The 26,451-nt window shown below is 40.1% G+C and overlaps 1 protein-coding gene across 2 annotated transcripts in view; it reads right to left on the minus strand.

The window, feature by feature from the left end:
- Positions 1-26,451, minus strand: part of Fshr (follicle stimulating hormone receptor) — a 158,546-nt gene that overhangs the window by 32,885 nt on the left and 99,210 nt on the right. For both annotated transcript variants that reach the window (XM_013017926.1, XM_013017925.1), the window contains exons 3-4: positions 19,189-19,263; positions 15,953-16,027 (exon numbers count right to left, since the gene is read on the minus strand). In XM_013017926.1, the coding sequence (XP_012873380.1) occupies positions 15,953-16,027; positions 19,189-19,263 (150 nt within the window). The remainder of the gene's footprint in view (positions 1-15,952; positions 16,028-19,188; positions 19,264-26,451) is intronic.

A 26,451-nucleotide genomic window follows, 5' to 3' on the forward strand; every position in this document is an offset into this window, starting at 1 on the left:
AGAGGGAAGGAAATATGGACTAGAATAGCTGGGAAGGTCCACTTTTAGGAAGAGAATCAAACGTGATGTCTTTTTAAAATTATATTTGTATAGTTGATTTATAGAAATTAGAGTTACATGAATCAGGTGCAATCAGTGAAATTCTTTTTGAACCATATCTCCCCTTCCATTACTCTCTCCCATGCTTTCCCTCCAATCACCACCCCTAAGATCTCCAGTTCACTTTCCACATAGTTCCTGGTAAGATCACCATTGTATTTGTTCATCCTTGTTCCACCTTTTTGTGCCCTCCTTTACTTACCAAACTACAAACAAGCTAATGAACAAGACAACAGGAAAAGAAAACTAAAACAGCAACAACAATAACTAAAGAATGTCCTTTGTTTCCTTTTCTTGGAGTTCATTTCATAGAATATTATTTTGTATAATCATCTGCACATATTGAACCTTTGTCCAGAGACCTTGTTTAGCCTCTATATGTTAATGACTAGGGTCTTCTATACTTTATCATGCCCTAGTTTTATTTATTCATTTTAGTCATTCAGTGTGTTTACTTGTAGATCTATAGGCACATTCTAGTTACCACAAATGAAGGAAACCATACAGCCTATATTTCTTTGGCCCTGGCTTACTTTGCTTCATATAATATCATTCTTTCTGATGGATGGGTAGAATTTTTGTTGAGCCATTTGTCCACTGAGGAACATCTAGATTGATTCCATATCTTAGCTATGGTAAACAATGCTGCAATAAACATGATTGTGCTGGTAGCTTTAGTTTGGCCTAATTTGTGGTCTATTGGATAAATTACCAGGAGTAGAATTGCTGGGTCATAGGGAAGCAGGCTGAGAACAAATGGAACAGAATAGAAGACCCAGAAATAAGCTCAAGCCAAAAACACAGGTTGGAGGAAAGCCTCTTCAACAAATAGTGCTGATAAAATTGGCTATGTACATGCAGAAAACTGTAGCTAGGTAGCCATATGTCACCTTGCATCAGAATCAACTCTAAGTGGATCAAAGACCTCAATGTAAGATCAGATTCCCTGAAAATATTACAGGAAGGGATAGGGATAGAGCTCCCTGGCACAGGTCAAAACTTTCTAAGTGAAGATCCAGAAACACAAGTCAAAGAAAGGCTGGACAAATGGGATTGCATAAAAGTGCAGAGCTTCTGCATGGCAAAAAACATAGCTAACATGATAAATAGAAAGCCCACAGATTGGAAGAAGATCTTCACTAGCTATATAACAGACAAGGGCCTCATATCTAAAATATACTTATAACTCAAAAAGTTAACCCTCCCTTCAGAAGAAACCCTCTAAAACTCAACAACCCAATCAATAAATTGGCTAAAGACCTGAAGAGAGAATTCTCAGAGGAAGAAAAAAGAATGGCCAATAGACACATGAAGAACTGTGCAACAACGCTAGCCACAAAAGAAATGCAAATCAAAACATGGAGATTCCATGTCACTCTGTCAGCATGGCCATTATCAGGAAAACTAACAACGACAAATGCTGGTGGGATTTGGCCAAAAGGGAACCCTTTGTACACTGTTGGTGGTAATGTAAACTTTTTCAACCCCTCTGGAAAGCAGTATGGAGGTTCCTTAAAATCTGGATGTCGTAAGAGAACGCAGAGCCTTCTGGAATGAGCTAAGAGTAGTTGATGTGCACAGCTGGCTCACAGGAACATGGGAGGGTGTGAAGCAGAAGAAGTTAAAACAACAGGGGAACAAGGCAGTATCACAAGTATCCTTAAAGCCAGGTAGGAAAGTCTGTAATTGTCTGGGAATCCTGAGCAGCCATGCTAGGGTTTTGAAAGGAGATGAAGAGTTAAGGATTTGGGGGTTCTCTGAATGTAGGTAGTTCATGTTTCCGCTGCAGCATTACCTCAAGAGTTCATAGGCATGATCAGGCCAAATTGATGGGTAGTTACTATCTGCTGTGGAAGCAAATGAGAAAAGTGTAGCAGAAAAAATATTCCTCCTCATCAATAATGTAATTCTTCATCTCTATTCTATCCAAACCCATGGTGGCATGGAATAATCAATGATATAATCAACTATGTAAGCAAGCTCATTTAGTCCAGGACTTGAGACAGATACAGAGTTTATGCCATGGCTGGAGTAGTGCATTGACATGCTTCAGGGAATTTGATTAGGAAGGGAATTTGATTTAGTAAGCAGGTGAATTAGCAAATAGAGACTGTGTAAATAATGAGGAAAAAATTCATTACGTTATGAGGCCTGCTGATATAGATATTTTTATTCACTACAGATCCTAGTTTATTAGCTTGGAGTTTGCATACCTATGCGCAACATGATAACAGATGCTAACATGTTTGCTAAATGGTTAAGTAAAGATTTGATGTGGTACAGTGTCACAGAATGTTGGAGTTAGATGGCAGAGTGTGTAAACAGTTGTAGCCTGGGTTTGTGTGGTATTCCTTTAGCTACATGGATGACCCTCAGCAATTTCCTTAGCATTTTAGAATCTCGAGTTTCTCTCTTTAACACGTTTGTGTGTAGAGAATTACGTGAGACAGCCAGGGAGTCTCGTTTCCTGTCTTCTCAATCTCAGACCTTCAAAACTGGGACTATATAATGCTCATATTCAGTTCAGACTTGCTTCAGTCTCCATGGAAACCAGACTCCTTAGTAATCAGAAGGAATTTAATTAATCCAGAGGGAACATTTCTGAGAGTTTGGCCCTATCTGCCTGGCTGGAAACTCTAGTTTTGACCCACTGTTTCAGTTCAGCCAAAAGCATCTGTTCTAGATAGTTTCAAAGGTATGAATATTGGCAAAGATGATCTGGGTGACAGCTCTTGCTCCATCATTCTTTATAGCCCTTGGGGTTAGTTGAAGTCTCTCAGGACTTAGATTCATTGTCATTTTATCAAGGGAAAGACAAGATTTCCTCATGAGTTAATACCCTATCCAGATACGTGTATTGCTGTGGTCCTGTTCCAGTCTTTTATTCTAGTTGCTATAACTGAGATGGTGTGAGTTCTCACTTCTGCCAGGACCTGGGAGCATGGCTTGCATTTCCCCCGTTCTCCTGGGTGCTGATTTACTACACCCATGTCCAAGTCCCTGCAGGATTGCTAGGACACAAGAGTCGAAAACCACAGCAGATTTTCCCCAGTGTTCCCCTACCACCTTTCTCATCCTGTTGGCTGTTTCCTTCTGGTAGCTTTTCTGCATCACCCTTTTTTACCTGTGATTCTGCTTGTTCTGACATTTCCTGGGCAGAACCATGTTAGCACTTGAAGATTTATAGAGGGGTGATTGTGATCAAGAAGTCTATTCACATAAATGGACTTGTTAAAAGGAACCCCTCTTGTATAAATAATTGATGTGAGTAAAAAAGAAAATAAAAATTGTACAGAGGTGACAAAACTAAACATGACTTAAATTTTGTCTATTTTATTTTTGTGGGGCTTGAACTCTGGGCTTGGGTGCTGTCCCTGCACTCTTCAGCTCAAGGCGAGCGCTCTACCACTTGAGCCACAGTGCCACTTCTGGTTTTCTAGTGGTTTATTATAAGAGTCTCACAGAGTTTCCTGCCTCAGCTGGCTTTAAACCATAATCCTCAGATCTCAGCCTCCTGAGTAACTAGGATTACAGGTGTGAGCCACTGGCACCCAGCTTGTCTATTTTCTTTTTTTCCTGTCCTGGGTCTTGAACTCAGGGATTGGATGCTATCCCTGAGCTTCTTTTGGCTAAAGCCTAGCACTCTAACATTGGGACCACAGCTCCACTTTTAGCTTCTTTGGTGGTGAAATGGAGATAAGAGTCTCACAGACATTCCTGTCCAGGCTGGTTTAGAACCTTAATCCTTAGATCTCAGTCCCCTGAACAACTAGGATTATAGTGTGAGCCACTGGTACCTGGCTTAATTTTTTTTCTTTTTTAGAAAAGACAAGTGGTCTGTAGTTGATTTGACTTCTTTTATGATGATGACAAATGACCATTAGAAATAATGTTACAAAGCAGATGTCTTCTAAGTAGGCACGTTTGTTTTATATCTTTGAGGGAAAGTGATACATTAATAATGAGGAAGAATGCAAACACATTTGAAAAGAATGTGTTAGGAAGAGAGATTTGTGAAAAACATCATGTATGCATTTGGTTCTGGATGACAATGATGTATATCAACATGTGCAAAAACTTTCATATTGCATATTTTAACAACAGGGAAATATACTATCTGTACTAAGTTTTCATGAGATTTTGAATTTTTATTAAAAATATGAAAACACAACATCTTCCAGGCAATTTGAAAGAATATATAATTGACATTAGAGAAGAAAGTTTGCTAGCAGAATTCTATAAAAGTATCTGCATAAAAGCAGTATATGATTGAACACTAAGTATGACGATCCAGGGACTATATCTATGGGTTTCTATTGTATTTACTTAATTTACTTTTGACAGCCATTAGAATCTAATTTTGATATGGTTATAAAACTAATCTCGAAATATATTTAGAGAAAGTAAAATAGATTTTTTTCTTTTGTGCCAGTACTGGGGTCTGGACAGTACTGAGTGCTGACCCTGAACTTTTTCCAGTCAAGGCTAGTTCTTTGCCACTTGAAACACAGCTCCACTTCTGGCTTTTTGGTGGTTAATTGGAGATGAGTCTTACACACTTTCTTGCCTTGGCTAGCTTTGAAATGTGATTCTCAGATCTCAGTCTCCTGAGTAGTTAGCGTTATAGGCGTGAGCCACCAGCAACCCTGTCAAAATAGACTTTATTTTGTCTCTGGTCCTGGGCTCTGTCCCTCACCTCTTCAGCTCAAGACAAGTGCTCTTTCACTTGAGTCACAGTGCCACTTCTGGTTTTCTGCTGGTTAATTGGAGATAAGAGTCCCACAGACTTTCCTTGCTTGGGCTGGCTTTGAACCATGATCCTCAGATCTCAGTCTCCTGAGTAGCTACGATTACAGGCATGAACCACCAGCACCTAACCCAAAATAGACTTTTGTGCCATGTTAAAAAGTATATAAAATGAAAGTTAAGTGTATTTATATTTATTATTATTTTTATTATCTACACTCTACTACAGTTATGGCCATATCTACTTTATAAATAAACCAACTTATTTTGGAATGTAAGTACAATTTTGTTTTTGTGCACAGGGTTAGGAATTGGGGCAGACATGTACAATATTTTGCTTGGGAAGAACAACCAATGATTCTGAAAAGCTGCCAAGTGGAAATGGCAATAGATTTGTGTTGTGCTGTTTTGGAAAGTACATGTAGGATTCATAATAATAATGGTCAACAGTTATTGAACACTTCCTATGTGTTCAGGTACCACACCAAGCACTTACCATTGATTATTTTATTTATTCCTCTCTATCACCTTAGGAGACAGGTATTCTCATCCTCAGAGCTGAGGTCTCAGGGAAGTCCAGGAACTTTCTCAGAGACACATCAACAGAGGCAGAACTAGAAGTTGAACCCAGGTTCAACACTGCAGGCTCTTTTCTTGCTATCCTCTGCTTAGTAAGATGACAGATTCTTATCATGAGATTCCCTGACAGAAGAACGAACTGTATACCGCTACGTTCTTGATTTCTGTGCAAATGTGGTCCTTCATGGAAGCAAAGGGAAGACTGACCTTTGACTTCTGAAAACATAGAAACTGTACCTCTTTCCTTGCTTTACAAATAAAAGGTTACAAATGCCTTACCTGGATTAAAGTTATTGAATCCAGCCCAAAGCCTTACAAAAGAAGATATTACTCTTAGCCTCATTTTAAAGGCAGGAAAATGGGATTAGAGAGTTCACATTGACTTGTCAGAGGAAGAGGAAGAAATGGAATCTGAATCCAAGCACTTCAGCCCTCACGCTCTTCTCATCATAGCATGCTGGCTACCAAAGAACTTTCAGGCCTAGGATTGCCCTGGTTAGATTTGCAGCAATCAGTGTTTCCAAGTGGCAACCTTTTGGGAGCTTCTTGGATTTGGAGGTAAGACTAACTTAAAGTACCAATATAAGGCAAGCCGTTTGTTTTACATTACATTTGGGAGTCACAAAAGAGTTAATATTTTAAACAATTTACGCACTCTTCCCCACAAACTCGTTTCCAATATAAATTATTTAGAAAGCTATTTCTTAGGTACACTTCAACTCTGTCCAGATAGATGATCACAACTTATAAACGACATATTACTCCAATGCACACATTGGGCTCTGTACCCTTAGCACATTTGTGTTGGCTGTCTTCATACCCCATACCTCTCCAGTCTTGGGCCACAAAGAAAGACAATGAAGGCTCGAGTCAAATATTTCTGGCTTCCTTTTCCAGGCTATCAAAATCCTGATCTGTAGAGTGGGCAAAATGCGTTTTGGAATGTCAGAAGATGAGATACATTCTGGGAACCACAGGCCTGCTTCAGAGCCTGTCATAGAGTTGATGCTGAATTAGCTTCTTCTGTAGTCTTCCCACCTCCACATCATCCTCTCAATCCTCTGACATCTCTGAACCTTACGCTTTCTATCTGGAAAATGGAGCCCTCCCTAAATAGTCCATATGGCTTTTGTTAACTACATTTAGATTAAATGAAAAGAGCTTTCTAAATTAGGATTCCTAATACCTACCTTGTGTCATTCAGCAATTACTTACTCAAGAACTATGCTTGTACTGGTTTGTTGCTTTTCACTCCCAAATGCTTCCTACTTATCTCATCTTGGCTATTCCCTTCTTTACGATAGCCTTTTGCAGGAGACAGGGAAGTCATTTTTTTCTCTCCATTTTACTTTGGACACAATTAGTTCTTGTTGCTTGCTTGCATGTTCTTACAAGCACAACCACAAAACTCTTCCTATAAAGGGTACTGCTTTGCCTAAGTGTCTGGCTGAGTTTGTGTCCTGCAGCTCAGGTGTTCTGGTCCTTGCGGAGATGATGCAGGAGGCACCCTTTGAGGAAGGCTACCTCCTGGCTTTCCTAGCAGTACCCCAGCAACCATCTGCTGTCTCTTCCCAGCCCTGCTAGCTTCACATCCCAAGTGGGGATGTGTCTTGTACTAGGCATTATTTGTGGATTGATCACTGTTGTGCGGGGGGGGGGGCGGATTCATGATTAACAGCAGCAGAACATTTTTATGATGTCTGTTGAAGATGAAAATATTCTTCCATACAGAATTTGTCACTTAAGCATTCACACTCTGCAAAGCCCCAAGATATTTCTCTGAAAACAGCAGCTGCTCCCTGCTCACTACCCAAACAGAAAGTTTCCATGCCAGGCTTCTATTCTCCTTAGGAGCCTACTGTGTGCAGACCTTTAACTCTGTGTTGGCTTAGAGATAAATTGGGCTCTAGATAGGGATGAAATCTGCCAACTTGCTACTTTCTGGTCTTAGGTCAGCTGATCTGATGATTGGTGAAACCCTAGGGTTCATTCCTCCTGCATCTGGTCCTGGGGAGGACAGGTAGGCAGTCGAGATAGACAGTCAAGGTTTTGGAAGCATCTGGGATGCTTGACTACAGTGTAGCTGGTGCAGTTCATGGTGTAAGGGATCACACTATTATAAAAGATGAGGTAGACAAAATGAGTGGCTGTATAGAAGCAAGGAGAAAGTAGGTCTCCCTCAATGAGTATTACAGTGAAGTAAAAACCAGCTAGGGGAAGTTCGGGTCATGACTAAACTGGTCTAAAATAGGAAATGAACCTCCCTCACTCCTTTCTTTCCTTTCATTTCCTTCCCTTCCTCCCTCCTTACTCCCCCCTCCCTCCTTTCCTTCCTTCCTTCCTTCCATTTCTTCATTCCTTCCTTTCTTCACTTCTTTTTTTCTTCCTTCCTTTTCTGCACTACTCTAGAGTGAGGACCATGTTTTCTTCAGTACTAGTTACCCAGGACATGGGATGGGGGAGGAAGTAGAGAACAAATTCATTTGTGTAAAACTTGCCTTCTTCTCTATATTTTGTCCACCCTTGTTTCCTATAGCCTCCTCTGGCCCATCCCCATGGAGATGGTGGTTTATTTATTTAATTATTTATTTGTATAGATACGGTCCCTTAGCTTTTTGCTCAAGGCTGGCTCTACCACTTGAGCCACAGCTCTACTTCTGGCTTTCTGTCAGTTAATTGGCAGTAAGAGTCTCATGGACTTCCTACCTGGGCTGGCTTTGAACCATAATCACCAATCTCAGCCTCCTGAGTAGCTAGGATTTCAGGTGTGAGACACTGGCACTGGGCAAGATGGTGAATCTTAACATGTTTTTCTCCCAGGCACAACCACAAGTATAAAAGGATTTGTAAGGACAAAATGATCTTTAAACTGCCCAGTATGGAGAGTTCAGTGCTGGAACAAGAGGCAGCAGTTTATGTCCTAGGTTTTGACCAATACCTTTACACATTGTCAAGCTGTCTCTCGTTTTATCTGTGTACTCAAAGTGGGAGGGAAGGGATATTGGGAGAACAACAATGGAATGGGTAACAATGTTCAACAAGAAATGTACCTTACTGTATAACTGTAACCCCTCTATATATCATCTTTACAATACAATTAAATTTTAAAAAAGTTAGTACTCAACTACTTGAGCCACAGCTGCACTTCCAGCTTTTCTTTTCTGTGTGGATTATATTTTTGTTATCTTTAGTTGTATAAAAAAAGAGTTGCCATCAACAAATCAGTGTATGACTGCAATGCATCTTGTTACCCCTTTCATTGTCTCTCTCACCCATCCCAACCCGAACTTTCTATTCAGTTTTCCTAGTATCATAGAATATGCATTGAATATTACGACTGCAATCTTCTCTCCTTCCTCTTTTTATTTATTTACCTTACTACCTTTGATCCAGCTTTTATTTTTGATGGCTAATTGGAGATAAGAATCTAACAGACCTTCTTGCCCCAGCTAGCTTTGACTCATGATCCTCAGATCTCAGCTTCCTGAGCCATGGCTGCCTGGCTGGTTTGTTTCTTAATGTCCTTTCAGGATCGGGCATTTAAAGGAGCTTCTGAACATGAGGAAGAAGGATCTTGACGTGGGAAATGAAGAGATCTGAAGATGCTAGGTTTTCTTATGTCACCCAGACTTCCTTTATCCAAGGCCTTGCAGGGTGGGCCTGAATTTATTGGACTCAGGATAAGCCAGGCACTGAAAACAGATTTGTGAAGAACACACTTCAGAAACAAAACATTTAAAGGCATCAAGAGGAGGAGGGGTCATTTTCATCCTGTGAATGGCCTGTGGAATATATTTTATTATTTTCATTTTGAGAAATGGGGAAATTTACTTGGCTTAGCATAACATTGTCTGGGGGTGGGGTGGGGAGTATGGCACTAGCAATGAGGAAGAAATCAAGGTTGAACTTGAATCAGCTAATCTGAGACTTGTTCACTGAGCCATTTCTGGACCGACTCTAGTATCTGATTTCTGTTAATGAGATGCAGACTGGTCTTATTTCAAAATTAATGAGGTGAGGATATAGCAACCTCATAAAAAAAGGTGTATCTTGAGAAAATAACTGGCACAAAATTTGCAGACCGGTAGAAGAGATGGTTAACTATGTGTTATTTGCATGGATCCCATAGGATATTTCTCTCTTTAGAAGTTTCTTTGTCTGAGAGTCATTATCAACTGTGAGTTTAGCATTACTATATCCAAGTTCCTCTTTTAAAAATGCTAATTTCCCTGGAAAGAATACTATCAGCACTTCTACATTGATACGAATTATTGGATCAAATTATTGCCTTGCTGATGGAAAGACTTGCACTTCTTATGGGAGAAAACATAATGAACAGGGAAAAAATGTTAGTAACAGGAAAGTGCTGCCATTTTTATGATCAAGAGGAGGTCCTTGACCTCTGAGAGCTAACATACTCGGACTGAAATCTCACCTTGAAATCAGTGTTCCAGAAGGAAAATCTGGCCACATTTTGCAGGTGTTGACAATAGTAGATAAAGTTGGATCTGCCTGACAGGTTACTGATAAAAAAAAGCAATTGTGTAATCTTCATTGTGCCCAAACATCCCTGTTGTCATGGCAACATCCTTAGATACAATACTGACAGCTAGGGAGATAGCTACTAATTTCTTCCCAATAATCACAGCACTGTGTAAGATGACTGAATTATTTTATAGCAACATTTAATAAGAATGGTAAAGTTTATATAAAAAGGCACTTTCAGAGGTGAAAGTGGGTCATCTCAGAAAGATAGGCTGATAATGATTGATGACTGAATGCTTGATGAGTACCATTTACAGGATGACTGTGTAGGAAGTACTTCAGGGAGAATTTGGAGGGCAGAGATGGAGAAGGCAATGCCTTGGGAGTAACTGGAGGTGAGTGAGCCAAAATCAGTGCGGTCCATTGGATCTAAGTGTCTCTCAGAGGTAAACAATATGCTGCTTCTGATTTTTTCTGTTACTTATTGGACCATGCCTTTCTGTTCTTGGATTATACCAATTTTCCCATAGCAGTTCTCTCTATAGAGTATAGTCTGCTATTGGTCAATCCACAAATTATCTCCATCACATAATCTATTGTCTCTTATAGTTTATTCTTTCCTTCTCCAACTCTACCCATCCAAATCATCAGACTTTCTTGCAATGTATACTCTTTTTAAGTAGGGATTTAGTGTATCTTTAACCTCATCATACTCTATGACCCTTTTACAATCTATCCATTTACTCACCTCTTTTTTCCCCCACAGGAAGTTTATTTTCCTGATTTCCCATTTTTCTAAGTCATCTGTTACCCTGCCTCCAAGAACCTTTTTTTTTCCTTTGGAATCATCCGTGGAAATAGATCACCCTTTCTTCTATGACACACAGTGGTGCCACACAGCTCATCAGATGTGTTATCTTTGGGGACTGACAACAGTCTTTTCTTCCCAAAAGACTAAGGTTCTTGAGATGAGAGGTGTTCAAGGAAGGCACTGGACTTCTATTTCATCCTTTCTTAAGCACCCTTCCTAAAACTTTACTTTCCATCTCTATTCCTTGCTATGCTTTCCTTGATAGTAGCCTTCCCCCAACCCCTGATATCATCCAATATCAGTTATCTCCTTAATTAAAATAACAGCTCTATGAAAACTGTCTTGTCATATTTTGGACACACAAAGTCACAAGAAAGCCTAGGAGATATTGCTTCAATAAATGACTTTTGAATGCTTGTCTGACTGAAAGAGTTCTTACTGTTCAGTCAGTTCACATCTAAAATGATAAGGCATAGCTAGAGAAGCACAAGTCCTTTCTTCTACATGTATAGCTAGCCATAACTTTCTAAAAACGAGGATCAGTATGGTTTTATCCAGTCATCATAGACAGGCAAGCAGAACTCAGCACCTTTCTGTAAGGACATTGCATGTTTCTGTCAGAAGAGTCCTATAACCAAGTTAGTCAACCCTTATAGTGCTCTGTCTGTGCTATGGACTGCTGGGAAGTTTAAATGCAATAAAGTAATGTAAAAAGCATTAAACTGCAAATCAACATATAGATGGGAAGAGTTATCCAACTACCTGACCTTGTAAAGAACTAGAATTAAACTGGATAGGGATGGCAAGGGAGATGTGAACTACTTGTATTGAATAATCAATATTAAAAAGAAAGTTTAAAGCCGGACACTGGTGGCTTATGCCTGTAATCCTAGCTACTCAGGAGGCTGAGATATGAGGATTGTGGGTCAAAGCCAGCCCAGCCAGGAAAGCCCATGAGACTCTTACCTCCAATTAACCACCAGAAAACTGGAAGTGGTGCTGTGACTCATAGTGGTAGAGTACTAGCATTGAGCTGAAGAGCTCAGGCACAGTACCCAGGCCCAGAGTTCAAGCCCCATGACTGACAACAAAAAAAGAATGGTTAAGACTCCACAGGGTGGAGGGACCTTTTCAGTTATGTGTGAATATGTAAGGAAAGATAACTTGGTCCCTTGAGAAACACAATGATGTATTTCTATGTTTGAATGCCAGCTGGTGATTTCTGTCTAAAAGAAGTAGTTAAAGAGGCCTTCAAAAAATCTTAGAAATATTAGTTGAGCATGGTGGTGCATATCTGTAACCCCAGCACTCAGGAGGAAGAGGCTGGAAGGTCACAGTGTGAGGTCATTCTGGACTACATAGCAAGTTCCAGAACAGCTAGTCCAGACTATAGACTATCAACTATGTAGACTATAGAACATCAAAGCAAGAATAATAGCAAGTCTCATAAATATGGAAAAGGAAAATACATTGTCACCATCATCATCACATGATCATGATCATAAATGAATAACATTATGTGTTATGCCCTGAATATGTAAGATTTAGAATCTCTGTCTCATCGAATCCTTATGTCATTCTTAAAAGGAAGGCATTAGTATTATGTTATATTTCTTAGAGGAGAGAACAAAGTCTTTTGTATGAGCACCTCAGCTAGTAAATGACCAGACCAGGAATTTTCTAAGAATTGCTAATATTTATGGAGAATTTTCTAAGTTATATTAACATTCCTACATTATAAAACATGTAAACATCCCTAGTTTATAAAAAGGTAAATGGAATCTTAGAGATTGCCTAGCTAACAAGGGACTAAGCTGAGAACTGAGCTCAGACTGGTGGCACTGGAGCCTTTGTGCTTCCCTGATACCTGAGCTGTCCCTAGAATTCCTGTCCTCCAACAAGTGATTTAGTTGTTTTTTTTTTTTTTTTTGGTGCTAGTCCTGGGGCTTGAACTCAAGACCTGTGCCCTGACCCTTAGCTTTTTGTTCAAAGCTAAATCACTCTACTACTTGAGCCACAGCTCTATTTCTCATTTTTTGGTGTTTAATTGGAGATTAAGATCTTATTTCTTGCTTGGGCTGACTTCAGATCTTGCCTCCTGAGTATGGGCATGAGCCACTGGCACCTGACTGATTTAGCTTTTGCAATCTGCCAGGAGAGCCACTTGCATTATTTCATCAAATAAAAGAATAAGTCAGGGCCTGGCACCAGTGGCTCATGCCTGTAATCCTAGCCGCGCAGGAGGCTGAGATCTGAGGATCACGGCTCAAAGCCAGCCTGGGCAGGAAACTCTATGAGACTCTTATCTCCAATAAACCACTAGAAAACCAGACGTGGCGCTGTGGCTCAAATGGTAAAGCCTTGAGCTGAAGAGCGCAGGGACAGCGCCCAGGCCCAGACTGACACAAAAAAGAAAAGAAAAGAAAAGAAAAGAAAAACAAGTCAGAAATGAGAGAGGGACTTAGCAGAGGTCCAGGTAAGGAATAGCCTGGATTGCTGAGCAAAGTCCCAGTAAAGAATCTTCTGGGAGCTGAGGGACAGTGCCCAGACCCAGAGTTCAGGCCCCACGACCGGACCACCCCCCCCAAAAAAAAAGAATCTTCTGGGATTGCCCCTAACTGAGGAAAGCAGATGGCCTGGCAGCCATCAGCAGGCATCCTAAGGAAGTCTAATGGCCCACATCTGAATAAGATAGTTTTCTGTGGGGCGTTGTGGGTGGGGTCCACACAGCTGTTTGACTTGTTTACTAAAATGGAATTATAGTTTATTGAATAGCAAAGTGCAACACCCAGCTGCCTGAGAATTTCACTGACAGGATGCACAGGCAAAAGAATATTGCATAGACCTTATTTACAGATCAATAGATAATCTTCATACACAAAAGGTCAGCTCTGAGAAGGCAGAGCAATAAAGAGAGAAATATTGCCTACAAATACAATATTGACTTGAAAAATCTACCCAGATGAGTCCTTTGATGCATATACTTCCAGTTAAAGAAGATTTCTTTATTCATGAGTTTTTTTTTTTTGCTAACCACTTCAAGTTCCTCAGTGAGCTATGAAGACATTGATGAAGAGCACTGATTTCTAGTTGTCCTGAATTCTGTGTCATCAAATGAGTGGCATGAAATGGCATCAACACAGAGAACTTTAGAACATTTCTATGTATGTGTGAGTAGTCATTAGGATGCTCAAGTCAAATAGCAACCACTTCTTCCCGCCCCCCCCGCGCCCCTGCCCCCCTCCTCCCCCACATCCCATAATCTCTTGCATTGGTGGCTTAGATGCTAAACATTTATCCTGTTTAAGAAAAAACTAAAACAAAAAGAGAGGAAAGAAAGAAAAGCCAACAACTCAACTCTGTTGCTCCCCACTGGATTCTTTCATTTATTTTGTGTTTTCTCTTTGCCTTGAAGCAAATAGTTCATTATCCCATAGAATATATGAAATTGTTGCCATCTGCCTCTACCTGACTGTTGGATTACAGAACTATTATCGGACTGCTGCTGTAACACAAATAACAGGGAAAGAAATATGTTCATCCCCACAGATTCATATATTGAAGTCCTCGTCCTCACTGTAATTGTATTTAGAGACAGGACCTTTAGGATTTTAATTACATTTAAAAGTGAAATTATAAATATGAGAGCCAAATCCTATGGGATGATTGTCCTTGTAAGAAGTGATACTAGATACCTCTTCATGCTCACTAATTCTTACTCAAACATTTAGGGAGAGATACATAATTGTATTAGTAGCTTATGTATACAGAGTGTCTATGATGATAGGTACTACAAAACACATTTTATACACTTCAAGTGGAGTGCTGAAGTGGTGAAACCTATTCCCATATCCACATCTGCTGAACTGGAACTTCTCTCATGGAGAAGCAGCATCTGTTTTTCTACCTCTTGGCTCTAGACTGATTCTGTGACCTTTTTTTTTCTTATAAAAGGCATCAGAAAAGACAATGTGTTAGTTCAGGGTGCGTGCTGAAGAGTCTTGGCCTCTTCAACTCACCTTTCTTGGAACCTCATTATTACAGTGAAAACTAGCCTACACCAACTTGCTAGAAATGAACAACTGAGTCATTTCCATTGAGACCACCCAGAGAGGCCAGCCTCCACTTGACCTGCCAACTAGATACGGATGCATGAGTGAGCTTAGCTGAAGTCAGGCAAATATAGTCCAGATCAGCAGAACCATTCTGCTGACCAACTCACAGACAGGTGAGAAATGATGGATAGCTATTGCCCTAAGCCTACATCTTTAGGGAGTGGTTAGTTATACAGCATTAGTTTGTTAATAGCAGCTGGCATGCATTATTATTTCCATTCTCTTCTAAGAAATAAGCTATGAGAGGTTAAGTCCTTGCCTGTGAAAAATAGCTAATAGATCCAGAAAGTTTAACTCCAGAGCTCAAACCCTTACACATTATCTTGTAAGCATCATCATAACACTCAAGTCTTTGTCAAGACCTCAACTAATTTTAAAGCCATTTGAGTGGGGGAAGCAGTGATTTTGCTGATAGGGCAGGCTCAAAGGTTGGAGCTAAAATATTATGTCTAGCTGGTATTGGTGGCTCACTCCTGTTATCCTAGCTAATTGAGAAGCTGAGATCTGGGGATCAAGGTTCAAAGCCAGCCCAGGCAGGAAAGTCTGTGAGATTCTGATCTCCACTTAACCAAGCAAAAGCTGGAAACAGAGCTGTGGCTCAGGTGGCAGAACATTAGCCTTGAGCAAGAATGAGAGCATAAGGGCCTGAGTTTCCAACAGCATTCAAACTAGCATGAAAGAATACCATGTCTATTGTTAACTAAAACTTAGGAACTAAAGCACTGAAATCTATCAGATAAATAAAGTACTTTATGTAAAATAAGAGAATAAATGTCTTGAGGTCAAGTTCACTAACTAAAAAAAAATGACAGAAGCAATTTTGGCTAGATCTCATTAATTTGAAATTATGTCTTTGTTCTGTGAGAGGTCTGCATGACAATCCCATTGGTGCAAATGGCATTCCTTTTTCCTATTTTTGCAAGTAAAAACAAAAATGAAATTGTACTAGTGGAATTTATTCATTAAGCTAAGCTAAAATCTACCAAGTGTTTCCCTACCTCCACCTCAATTTCTCTACCCCAGTTCTCAACAAACAAGCAATTTCCCAGAGTAGCAACTGGGCTAAAACAAGATGGAACAGTTTTATAGAGAAGGTGTCAAATGTATGAGTTCTTACAGATATCGGAGGTTGGGAAGGTTCTGGAAAGCCTCAGGGTTGATGTACAGCAGGTTGTTGGCCTTTTCAATTCTACTGTAAAAGAAGGCACATGCAAAGTGATCTCAACTACAAGGAATACTATAGTATTTCTCATGGTTTACAAAGTATATCAGTAAATCATTGTTCTAGTCATTCATCCATCCATCCAACAGAAATTAAGCAAGCATGCAGTGTCTCTTTTTCTACTAAATGTGTAAACTAACTTTTAACCCTGCTGTATTTAAGACTCATCTCTTGGGACCCGTTCAACAGAGTCATTTTCAGCTGTGCAGGACTGTGTCTTTAACCCAAAAAGCCTCTAAGGTTTAGAGAAGACTGAGTTTCAGATGAAGTTGATAAAGAGAATTCATCCTTTGGTCTGGATATGAGAGTAGATGAAAAACAATAGAAGACAGTGAAAAGAAGATGAGTGTGTGAGGGAAAGAAAACGGATGAGGCACTAAAAATAATTGGAGAAACAGAGGTAAAATGGCAAAGTAAGACAAAACTTGTTTTTAACCACGAAATTCCACCAGACAGTAGCTGGAGTAGGCAGGACTCCCTTCATGCAGCACATGGAGGCTGCTCCCTTACCACTCATGGGAAGGGGTGACTTGTAGCCCATGTTTCTGGCTTGTGCTGGGTCCTGATCAATAGTCCGGAGGTGAACATGTTCACATTTCCAACAGAGCTTGTCTTTACCCTATCTTGCTGGATCAATGTATATTTTCAGAGACACTTTTTGTTAATGACTTCCTCCCTGAATCATTAGCTTTTAGGTAGCCATAAGCTGTAGCCAACTAGATCCAAGTACCAGACAATTACTCATTGTAAACATAGTCAGTGTTGTGTGGGACTGAGCACCTCGCCATCAACCAGCTGTCCCATCAGCCCTGCTGCCCACTGGACCACATGGACAAATGCCTTTCTGACCACGTCCAAAAAGCTGGCTGACTTTGGTTAATCTCTCTGATAAGCCCTGTAGGTTCTGAGGCTCCCTGGTCATTCCCTTTTCCCATACAGAGCAGGAAGAAGCCAAGCAGAGAGAGAGAAGAAGGAAGAAAAGGACTAGCAGGGCAATGTCAATGAAGAAGAATGAAGTGGGGAATGGAGTGAGTGGAAGGAAGCAAAGGGAGGAGAAATGTAAAGATAGTTGTCATTTCTATCAACTCTTTAATCCTTCCTCCACCCACAATATTTTGTATCTGTCCTCTAAAAGTACTTGGTGAATGCTTAAAAAAAATGTACTGGTCCTGGGCTTGGACTCTGTCCCTGAGCTTTTTTGCTCAAGGCTAGAGTTCTACCACTTGAACAGCTTATTTTCTGCTTTTTTTGCAGGGGTATTTAATTGGAGATAAGAGTTTTGCAGACTTTCCTGACCTAGCATGCTTTGGACCTTGATCTTCAGATCTCAGTTTTCCAAGTAGCTAGGATTATAGGTATGAACCACTGGTGCCCAGTGAAAATCATTGAAATAGATACAAACAAGCTTAGAATTATGATCATGTCCCTATTCTGTTGTGGGCTTAATTGAGTAACTTTAGATAGCCTTACGACCTCTCTGTTCCTCATGACACCTTTCTGGTAATATCAATTGAGACATATTTAATATGATATTCTTCCTGATTCTAAATGTATATCATTGTAAAAAACTTTGAGATCTTTTCCTATAATAAGTGTAACTGTGTTACTTTACTTGCAGTGTTTCCTTATTTGATAAACATAAAAATGTTTTCTTTTTTGCATCCTTCTTTTTTCTCCCTCTCCTTTCCCTCCTCCCTCTCTCTCTCCTACCTTGTCCCTCTTTTTCTCCCTCCCTTTATCCCCCCCAGCTTTTCCCTCCCACCTTCCACTCTTTTCTCCCTCCCTCTCTCTGTCCTCCTCCCCCTCCCCCACTTCTCCTCCTTCTTTTTGGCAGTACTATGGTTTGAACACAGGGTCTGCTGTTTTCTAGGCAGGTACTTTACCACTGCAACCAGTACTTTTCACTTTAGTTATTTCACACATAGACTATTGGGCTTTTTTCTAGGCCAGCCTGGACCAAAATCATCTTACTTATATCTCCCATGAATCTGGGATTATAGACACATACCATAACACTGGATTTATTTTCTGAGTTGGGGGTCTTGCAAATTTTTGCCTAGATTGGCCCTGAACTGTGACCCTCCTGATCTCTGCTTCCCTAGTAACTGGACTTCTAGGCATGTACCATTGTGCCTGGCATCTGTTTTTCTTTTTTGAACACTTTAATATTTTCCTAGGTTCTTAGTTGTACATAGAATACACTTAGGAAACTTTTGTCCAATGCCTAAAGTCTTTTGTGGCCTTGATATTATATGATTCTGAGTTAATTTATGGTAATTATAAACTAGTATAAAACAGAAGTGAATCTTTGTACTGATGTGTTTGTCAAACTGGACTGTCCACTAGACAAAATAAATTTGTTTGGGATAGTAGAAGAATCCAAGATCATTGAATTTAAGTGTTCTATGCCAGTTGATACCCTAACTTTAATTTACATTAATATTTTCCTTTATTCAGTAATCTTATGAGGTGTAGGTTTTTTTTTTTGGGGGTCCGGTCGTGGGGCCTGAACTCTGGGCCTGGGCGCTGTCCCTTAGCTCTTCAGCTCAAGGCTAGTGCTCTACCACTTGAGCCACAGTGCCACTTCCGGCTTTTTTTCTTTTTGCTTATGTGGTGCTGAGGAATCGAACCCAGGGCCTCAAGCATGCAAGGCAAGCGCTCTACCACTGAGCCACCTTCCCAGCCCGTGGTGTAGGTTTTTACTCCAATTTTACAGATGAAAAAACAAAAACTTATGTAATTTTGTATCTTGGTGGCGTTTTTATGGTAAGTCTACAGGCTTGGATAGTATTTAGACTAGGATTCCCAGCTTCAGCCATATCGTGTGGGGATTATTTGGGGCTTTGTTTAGGGAATAATCCAGAATGAAGTAATGAGATAGTAATGAGACAAGGCACTTGAATCTACAATTCACAAATACAGGAGAGGCAGTGAGCAGGGTAGGTTCTGACCTAGAGCTGGGATCACCAGACAGGGACAAATTACAGTAGCTTTTAGGCTGACTTTGACATTTTAGAATGATAGTGTTTGGATCTGAGGACAGAACTGAACCAGGGCCTCCCAACAATGTAAGAGAATGATAAGGCTTTTGCAAAGAATAATGAGGAGAGCTCCTCTCATTTCTTACTTACATTTCATGTAACTTGGGTAGGTTGGAGAACACACCTGCCTCTATCACTTCCAAACAATCATTCTGAGAGATCTCTCTGTAATAAAGGCAACAAAATTTAAGTCAGATCAGTTAAAGTCCATAAACGTTTTTGGACTCAGCTAGGTCATTTTGTCTAGGAGGATTCATAAGACAAATGAAACTTTGTTCCTGTCCTCAAAGGAGTCAGCTATAATAACAAGAAAAAACACACTAGATGCCAATATTTACAGAACAGTGGGAGAACAATTCAAGGCAATGGCTCAATTTAGAGATTATTTGTCTGTGGATGTAGACACTGAGGCCCAGAGAAGGGGAGAGAGATTTGTCTAGCCATATTTAGCAAACATACAAGATCAGAACAAACAGTAACTTCCCTAGACCAGGACTTAGCAATCTTTTCTTCAGTCCCAGATAGTAAGTACATTTTGGTTTGGTTTTGTGGACCACTTGGTCTTTGTTGCAACTACTTGACTGATAATGCAGTGCAAAAGAATATGATAATGCATAATGGCCCATGTCTCAATAAAACTTTATTTATAAAGACAGATGGTGGGTTATAATTCAATGACCTTGTCTGAGACCATGGAGCAAAGTTCTTCTCTGGCATTCTCCTTTAAAATAAACATGAATTTAAATCCTTACCTGCTTCCATGCTATCACACAAGTAGAATTAATCATGGTTTATACCCATATAAGAACTTTCAGATTCCAGGTGTGTGTGTGTGTGTGTTTCTCTTGGAGCAATTTGAAGTTTGTAAAAAATCAAGTCCACTACACAGAAGCTCAGGGCTTATGGGGAGTGAGGGCAGCTTAATCAGTTAATGTTTATAAAGTGGCTCACAGATGAAACGTGCTATTATTAGGCCTCTTGAGAAGGCTCTCATGCAGTTTTAATGTGGCAGCTGAAGAGTCTCAGGAAATCTCACAGGCAGCAGGCATTCAAATTGGCAAGGCAGAAGAGCTGTCTGCTGGCCTGGGATTTAGCTGATGAGTTCTAGAAAGGCTGTGACAAAGGCCTGGAGAGCAGAGCAGGGAGAGGTTGCGGGGGGGGGGCAGCCACACATGACTATAATAGCAGCTGTGTCAGTGAGGGTGCTGGGAGACATCCAGGGCCTGACAAAAGGGCCCAGGCCATTTCTCACAAGTCCTGTGCATGAAGGGTCATTCTTCAAGGGAAAATGTATTCTGCGGTAGCAGAACATTTAAAGGAATCAAGTAAAAGAAGTACATAGAGACAGAAGATGGCATGGAGAAGATGACTTAGGAGACAAAGAGAACTTAGATCTAATGGAGGCTGTATCTTCCCAATTCACCGATAGTGATATATTTGATAACCACTGTATTCCAGCCTAACAGCTAGACATAGTTCCTTATTTGAATTCACGTGTCAAGAATTCTTGTATCTGGGTTTATTTATTTCATCTAAAAGAAGTAGAAATTATTAGAACAACCAAGTCGAGAAACACTTCTAATTATTTCTGAAAGTAGTGCATATGTTGTAGTTTCAACTTCAAAGATAGGAGAGAGGGTGTTGGACTGTCAAGGGGGGGGGTACCTCAGGCCAGGTGAGGGTTGGGAGATGGAAAATAGAGTGTAGCACTGATAAAGCACTTCATTAAAAATTCTCAGGTCATGTTCTGTTTAATCCTATTCTGCCTCTGCTCAATTCCCTCATCATTTATTGAGTAACTATTTATTATTGAGTAACTATTTCCCTATAGTCTCTACAATCCTTTGACATGACTCTGAGGTTGGCATTTCAGTCTTGCATACAATGGCTCTGTGCAGAACCAGCTATGGTCAACAGCAGGGTCACACCATTCCTTCTCTACATGGCCATCATAAGCATCTCTTTGGACCCCAAGTTCTTCATTGTAAAATAAGCATGTAGAGAAGATGGTTTGTCAAACCCTTTGTCAAAAAGTACCAAGGACTTTTGACCTCAAGAACAGAAGTCTAATTTATAGAGGTGAAGTTCTCCTTATCTTGTAGACCAGAGCTTCCTAACTGTTAACCCTAACACATATCAGTCACCTGTGTAACTTGATCAAATGCAGATTCCCATTGGAAAATCCTTATATGAGTCTGATGGCTGAAATGCTGGTGCTGGTTTCAGGACCATACTTGGGAATTGCAAAGTTCTTTAGGGCAGAAGTAGCAATATCCTACTCGATTTCTCCTCACAACTTGTGTGTACATGTCTAGAAGAGCACAACCATATCAGTCCAAGGGGAGTAAAATGTTAGACATAAACAAATTCTACATCTCCTCTGAAAAGCCTTTGTCATCATTAAAGTTTCCCTGTCCATTAAATTCTCAAAAGACCTTTTGCATTTCTCAGATAAGCAGTTATTACATTAGCTTGTCATTGAAGGTTTTCTTTAAAATTTTATTGTAAAAGCAATGTATAGAGGAGATACAGTTACATAAGTAAGGAAATAAGTACAGTTCTTGATGACCATTGCCATTTTCTGACTGTATTTCTGGAAAACACCTTCCTCATTTCTCTGCATCTCCAGCATGTGACAAGTTAGTATGCATTTAGTGCTCAGTAAATGATTACTGGATAGAAGAATGGATGGATAAATAGATGAAGAAAGAATCTTCTATTCAGTGAATGGTACCTCCTAGCCTACAGAAGGGATTCTTTCCTGGCTTTTTTGGGAGTTAGCAGTGTGTATAACTCCAGCAAGAGACCCAAGCCTGGCTTGTCTATGACTTAATCTTTACTCACAGGGAATTTATTTTACTAATATAACAGTTCAGGTACACACACATGTATTTGAGCTCTGTATGAAAGCATCTGGTTCTCCATATCTCTATTTCTCTGTCTCCCAGTTTGCTTAGCCTTTCTGCACAGGAGACAAGGCTCTTGAATTGACAGAACACCCATAGCAGAGAAAGGAAAGAAAGGACTGATAACTACTGGGGTTTAGAAGGCATTTGATGAGAGATTAGGAAAGTTGATTTTAAGCTCCTCTGTGTATTCCAGTCCAAGTTTACATGAAGGAAAGGGAAATACAGTCCAATGAAGGTCATGCTCTCTGGGGATGAGTCCTACCAAATTCGCCTTCAGACTTCACTCTGCTGGCTAAGGTGTTCATGTATAAGTCCATTTGAAATCCCCCACTATAGCTGGTATCCATTTGCCCAGTGCTGAGACTAGTTCATTTTGAGCAGAGTCACTACAGGATTGAATAAAGAGACACTGAAGAGCTGTGACCAGAGGCTGGAGGGCTCAGGAGTATTTCCATGACACAATTTGGAGATATCGGAAGATATGTGAAGAAGTCAAATTTCACTGCTAGTCTAACTGGGGTGAGGTGGTATCTCAATGTTGTTTTGATTTGCATTTCTTTTATGGCTAGGGAGATTGAGCATTTCTTCATGTGTCTATTGGCCATCCTTCTTTCCTCTTCAGAGAAGTTTCTCTTTAAGTCTTGAGCCCACTTATTTATTGGGCAATTGTTCCTTTGAGGATTTGTTGTTGGGGATTTAATGTTTTGGGTTCCAGGTATATTTTAGATATGAGACCCTTGTCCATTGTATGGCTAGTGAAGATCTTCTCCCAATCCGTAGGCTTTCTATTGATCTTGCTAGCTATGTCCTTTGCCATGCAGAAGCACTGCAATTTCATGCAATCTCATTTGTCCAACCTTCCTTTGATTTGTTGTGTTTCTGGGTCCCTATTAAGAAAATTTCGGCCTGTGCCAAGGAGACCTAGGATTTATTCTATTCCGTCCTGTAATGTTTTCAGAGTGTCTGCTTTGACTTCGAGGTCTTTGATCCATTTGGAGTTGATTCTCGTGCAGGGTGATATATAAGGATCGAGCTTTAGTTTTCTACAAGTGATTAACCAATTTTGCCAGCACCATTTACTGAAGAGGCTGTCTTTCTTCCATTCTATTTTTTTTTAGCTCCCTTATAGAAGGTTAGATGGCTATAGGTCTGTGAGTTCATTTCTGGGTTTTCAATTCTATTCCATTGGTCCTGGGGTTTGTTCTTGTGCCAGTACCAAGCTGTTTTGATTACTATGGTTTTGTAGTAGAGTTTGAAATTTGGTATTGATATTTCTCCAGCACTGTTCTTTCTGTTACAGATCGTTTTTGCTATTGGGGTCTTTTATTGTTCCATATGAATTTTTGGATTGCTTCTTCTATTGCCTTGAAGAATGAGGTTGGAATATTGACAGGTTCACTGCTGTAGTTAAGCTATGGTTCAAATGTGTCTCCTGCTGTTTCCTACCCAAGAAACATCATTCCCAGCATGGCCATGCTGAGAGATGGCATAAAGCGCTTAAGAGGTGATAGGGTCCCGACTGCCCATGTGAAGGGATTGTTGCTTGTTTCACGGGAGTGGAGTCATTTCCTTTAGGGTGGGCTGCTGTAAAACACAGAGTCTGGCCCCACCCCAATTAAAATCCTTGCTTGAGGACATTGCCCCTTTGCACGGAGCAGGTTCCCTTTTAAGCTTTTCTGCTATGTTGTAACCCAATGGGGTGGGGGTGCCATGCTGTTTGGATGGTCTATAACCACCAGAATTAGGAGACAAGTAACATTTTTTTCTTCATGTTAACCAGAGCCAGGTATTCTGTGATAGCAGCACAAAATGGACTACCAAGCTTTTTTTTCCTAATACAGGACGTATTCCCCAACCAGATTTTTCACATTTTTCTCTTCCTTCCTCACCTCTTGCAGAACGTTTCCCAATCTATTCTTCCCTGACAAGGTATAGTAGGGAATTCAAATGCAGTAAAATATTTGTAATGCTCATTGAATCATTTTTCCCCCTGGTTTTTAGTAACCTCAAACTAAGTGTAGCTGCCTGTTTTCTTGTCTGAGTCCTTTGTAATTTAGGGGACATATGTAGCTATCAGAGATGCTCATGCATTATACTGGATTTGCATTCTGACATTGTGCTGTATAGTGGCAATAAATAAATCTTCTGCTCTAAGCAAAGAACTTCTGGAGGACAGCAAATTGTCTTTTATCTTGGTATTCCTATCCTAAGCCAAGTGTTTGCTCAATGAATGAATTATCTTTTGAAAGATTAGAAAAGATTTTCCAACTTCACTTTTGTACAATAAAGCTGTGCTCTTGAAAACTTGCAGTAAACAGACACTTTGCAAATCAAATTATGTATTAACGCAGGAAGGGAGCTTCTTGTGTAGCAGAATCTTGAAGTGAGATTTTAAAAGAGTGGAGAATGAGTTCAGCAAATGTTCAGCAAATTTTGATGAAGCAGTTCCTGTTTTTGAGGTACTGGCCTTGGTGCTAGGAATCTAGAGATAAATATCCCGGGTCTTGGGTTTTACCTGTCATCCAGCCTGGCAGGGCTTCTATGCTAGACTTTTCTTTTTTTTTTTTTTTTCTAGTCATGGGGCCTGAACTCTGGGCCTGGGCACTGTCCCTCAGCTCGTCAGCTCAAGGCTAGCGCTCTACTACTGGGGCCAAGCACCACTTCCAGCTTTTTCTGCTTATGTGGTGCTGAGGAATCGAACCCAGGGCCTCATGCATGCAAGGCAAGCACTCTACCACTGAGCCACCTTCCCAGTCCCTAGACTTTTCTTAACTGAACATTAGGTGAGCTACATTTCAGTTACTTGAAAAAATAAGGTGGATTTGGGATATATTGTATTTTAATGTAATGATATAATGATACACACAGTTATTTATGCTAATGGTTAAATACATTATATATGTATATATGTAGAACTGTGGGAAAAACTTGGTAGAAAAACAAATAAACATGCACACATGTAATTATGTGCAAATAAACACATGTAAATACACACATGTGTAATTATATATTATGTGTTTATATAGAATAAATGATGTACGATTATAGATATAATTATTGCACACATACTATGTATACTTATAAATAGTAGACATGTTAATGTGTATATTATATAATAACATGCACACATGTATTATAATACTATATTTGTGTTATCCATATTGTGTAGTTTCTTAGTTTTTAGAATTTTTCTTCTCAAATTTTCTGGAAATGTGCTATATACCTTGTTTCTTTAAAACATTATTCTTTTTTTCATTTTTTGTTTTTTGCTGGTCCTGGAGCTTGAACTCAGTGCCTGGACACTGTTCCTGAGCTTTTTTGTGCTCAAGGCTAATGCTATACCACTAGAGACACAGTGCCACTTCCAGCTTTTTTGAGTAGTTTATTGGATAAGAGTCTCATGGGGACTTTTCTGCCCAGGCTGGCTTCAAACCATGATCCTCAGATCTTAGCTTCCTGAGTAGTTAGGATTATAGACGTGAGCCATCAGCACCCAGCTTGTAGGGTGATCTTTTTTTCTCTGCCACTTTGGAGGACATTTTCAGAGCATTGTTAGCAAAGGCATCACCTTTTCCAGGATCAGGAAGCAGCTTTGGGAAGGGAGGACAGCTGTAGACATGTGAGAAAAGGAAAGTACTTGCCTAATGCATCTGAGAAGTCAGAGGAGCCCTCTGGCAATATTCCTGCCACATTCTGACAACCTGCCCCACTTTACCTTGACCTTCTTCCTAAAGGAACAACCTGATTTTCAGGTATGACTTCAGTGGTGGAGACCATGCATATCAAGGCATCTTGCTCCCAATCTTAGTGTGGCCAATGGACAGATAGTATCTCTTAAAAGTTTCATAGTTTTTGTTGTAGAGATTCTTTGGTTTGAGTCCTAGGTATGTTTTTGTTTTGAGACCATTGCAAGTGGAATTGCTTTCCCGACTTTACTTTCTATCTTCTCATGGTTGGTGTACTGAAAAGCAACTGATTTTTGTGGACTGAATTTTATACTCCGCTATTTTATCAAAGTTATTTGATAAGCTCCAGGAGCTTGGGGGATGGAGTTTCTAGTGTTCTTTAAGATATAAGATCATGTCATCTACAAATAGGGATAGTTTGATTTCTTTATTTTCTATTTTAATCCTTTTTATGTCTTTCTCTTGCCTTATTGCTTTGACTAGGAATTCTGTACTATATTGAAAAGGAGTAGAGAAAGTGGACATCCTTGTTTTGTTTCTAAGAGGAGATAGTTTCAGTTCTTCCTCCCTCCCTCCATCCCACCCTCTTTCCCTTCCTCCCCCTTCCTCCCTCCCTCCCTCCCTCTCCCTTCCTCCCTCCCTTTCTTCCTTCCTTCCTTCCTCTCTCTCTTCCCTTTCTTTCATTTCTTTCTCTTTCTTTCCTGTCATTCTTTCTCTCTCCCTCTTTCTCTCTCCTTCTTTCTTCCCTTCTCTCCTCA

This window comes from Dipodomys ordii, unplaced genomic scaffold (assembly GCF_000151885.1).
Source record: "Dipodomys ordii isolate 6190 unplaced genomic scaffold, Dord_2.0 Scaffold37, whole genome shotgun sequence".
Classification (NCBI taxonomy): Eukaryota; Metazoa; Chordata; class Mammalia; order Rodentia; family Heteromyidae; genus Dipodomys; species Dipodomys ordii.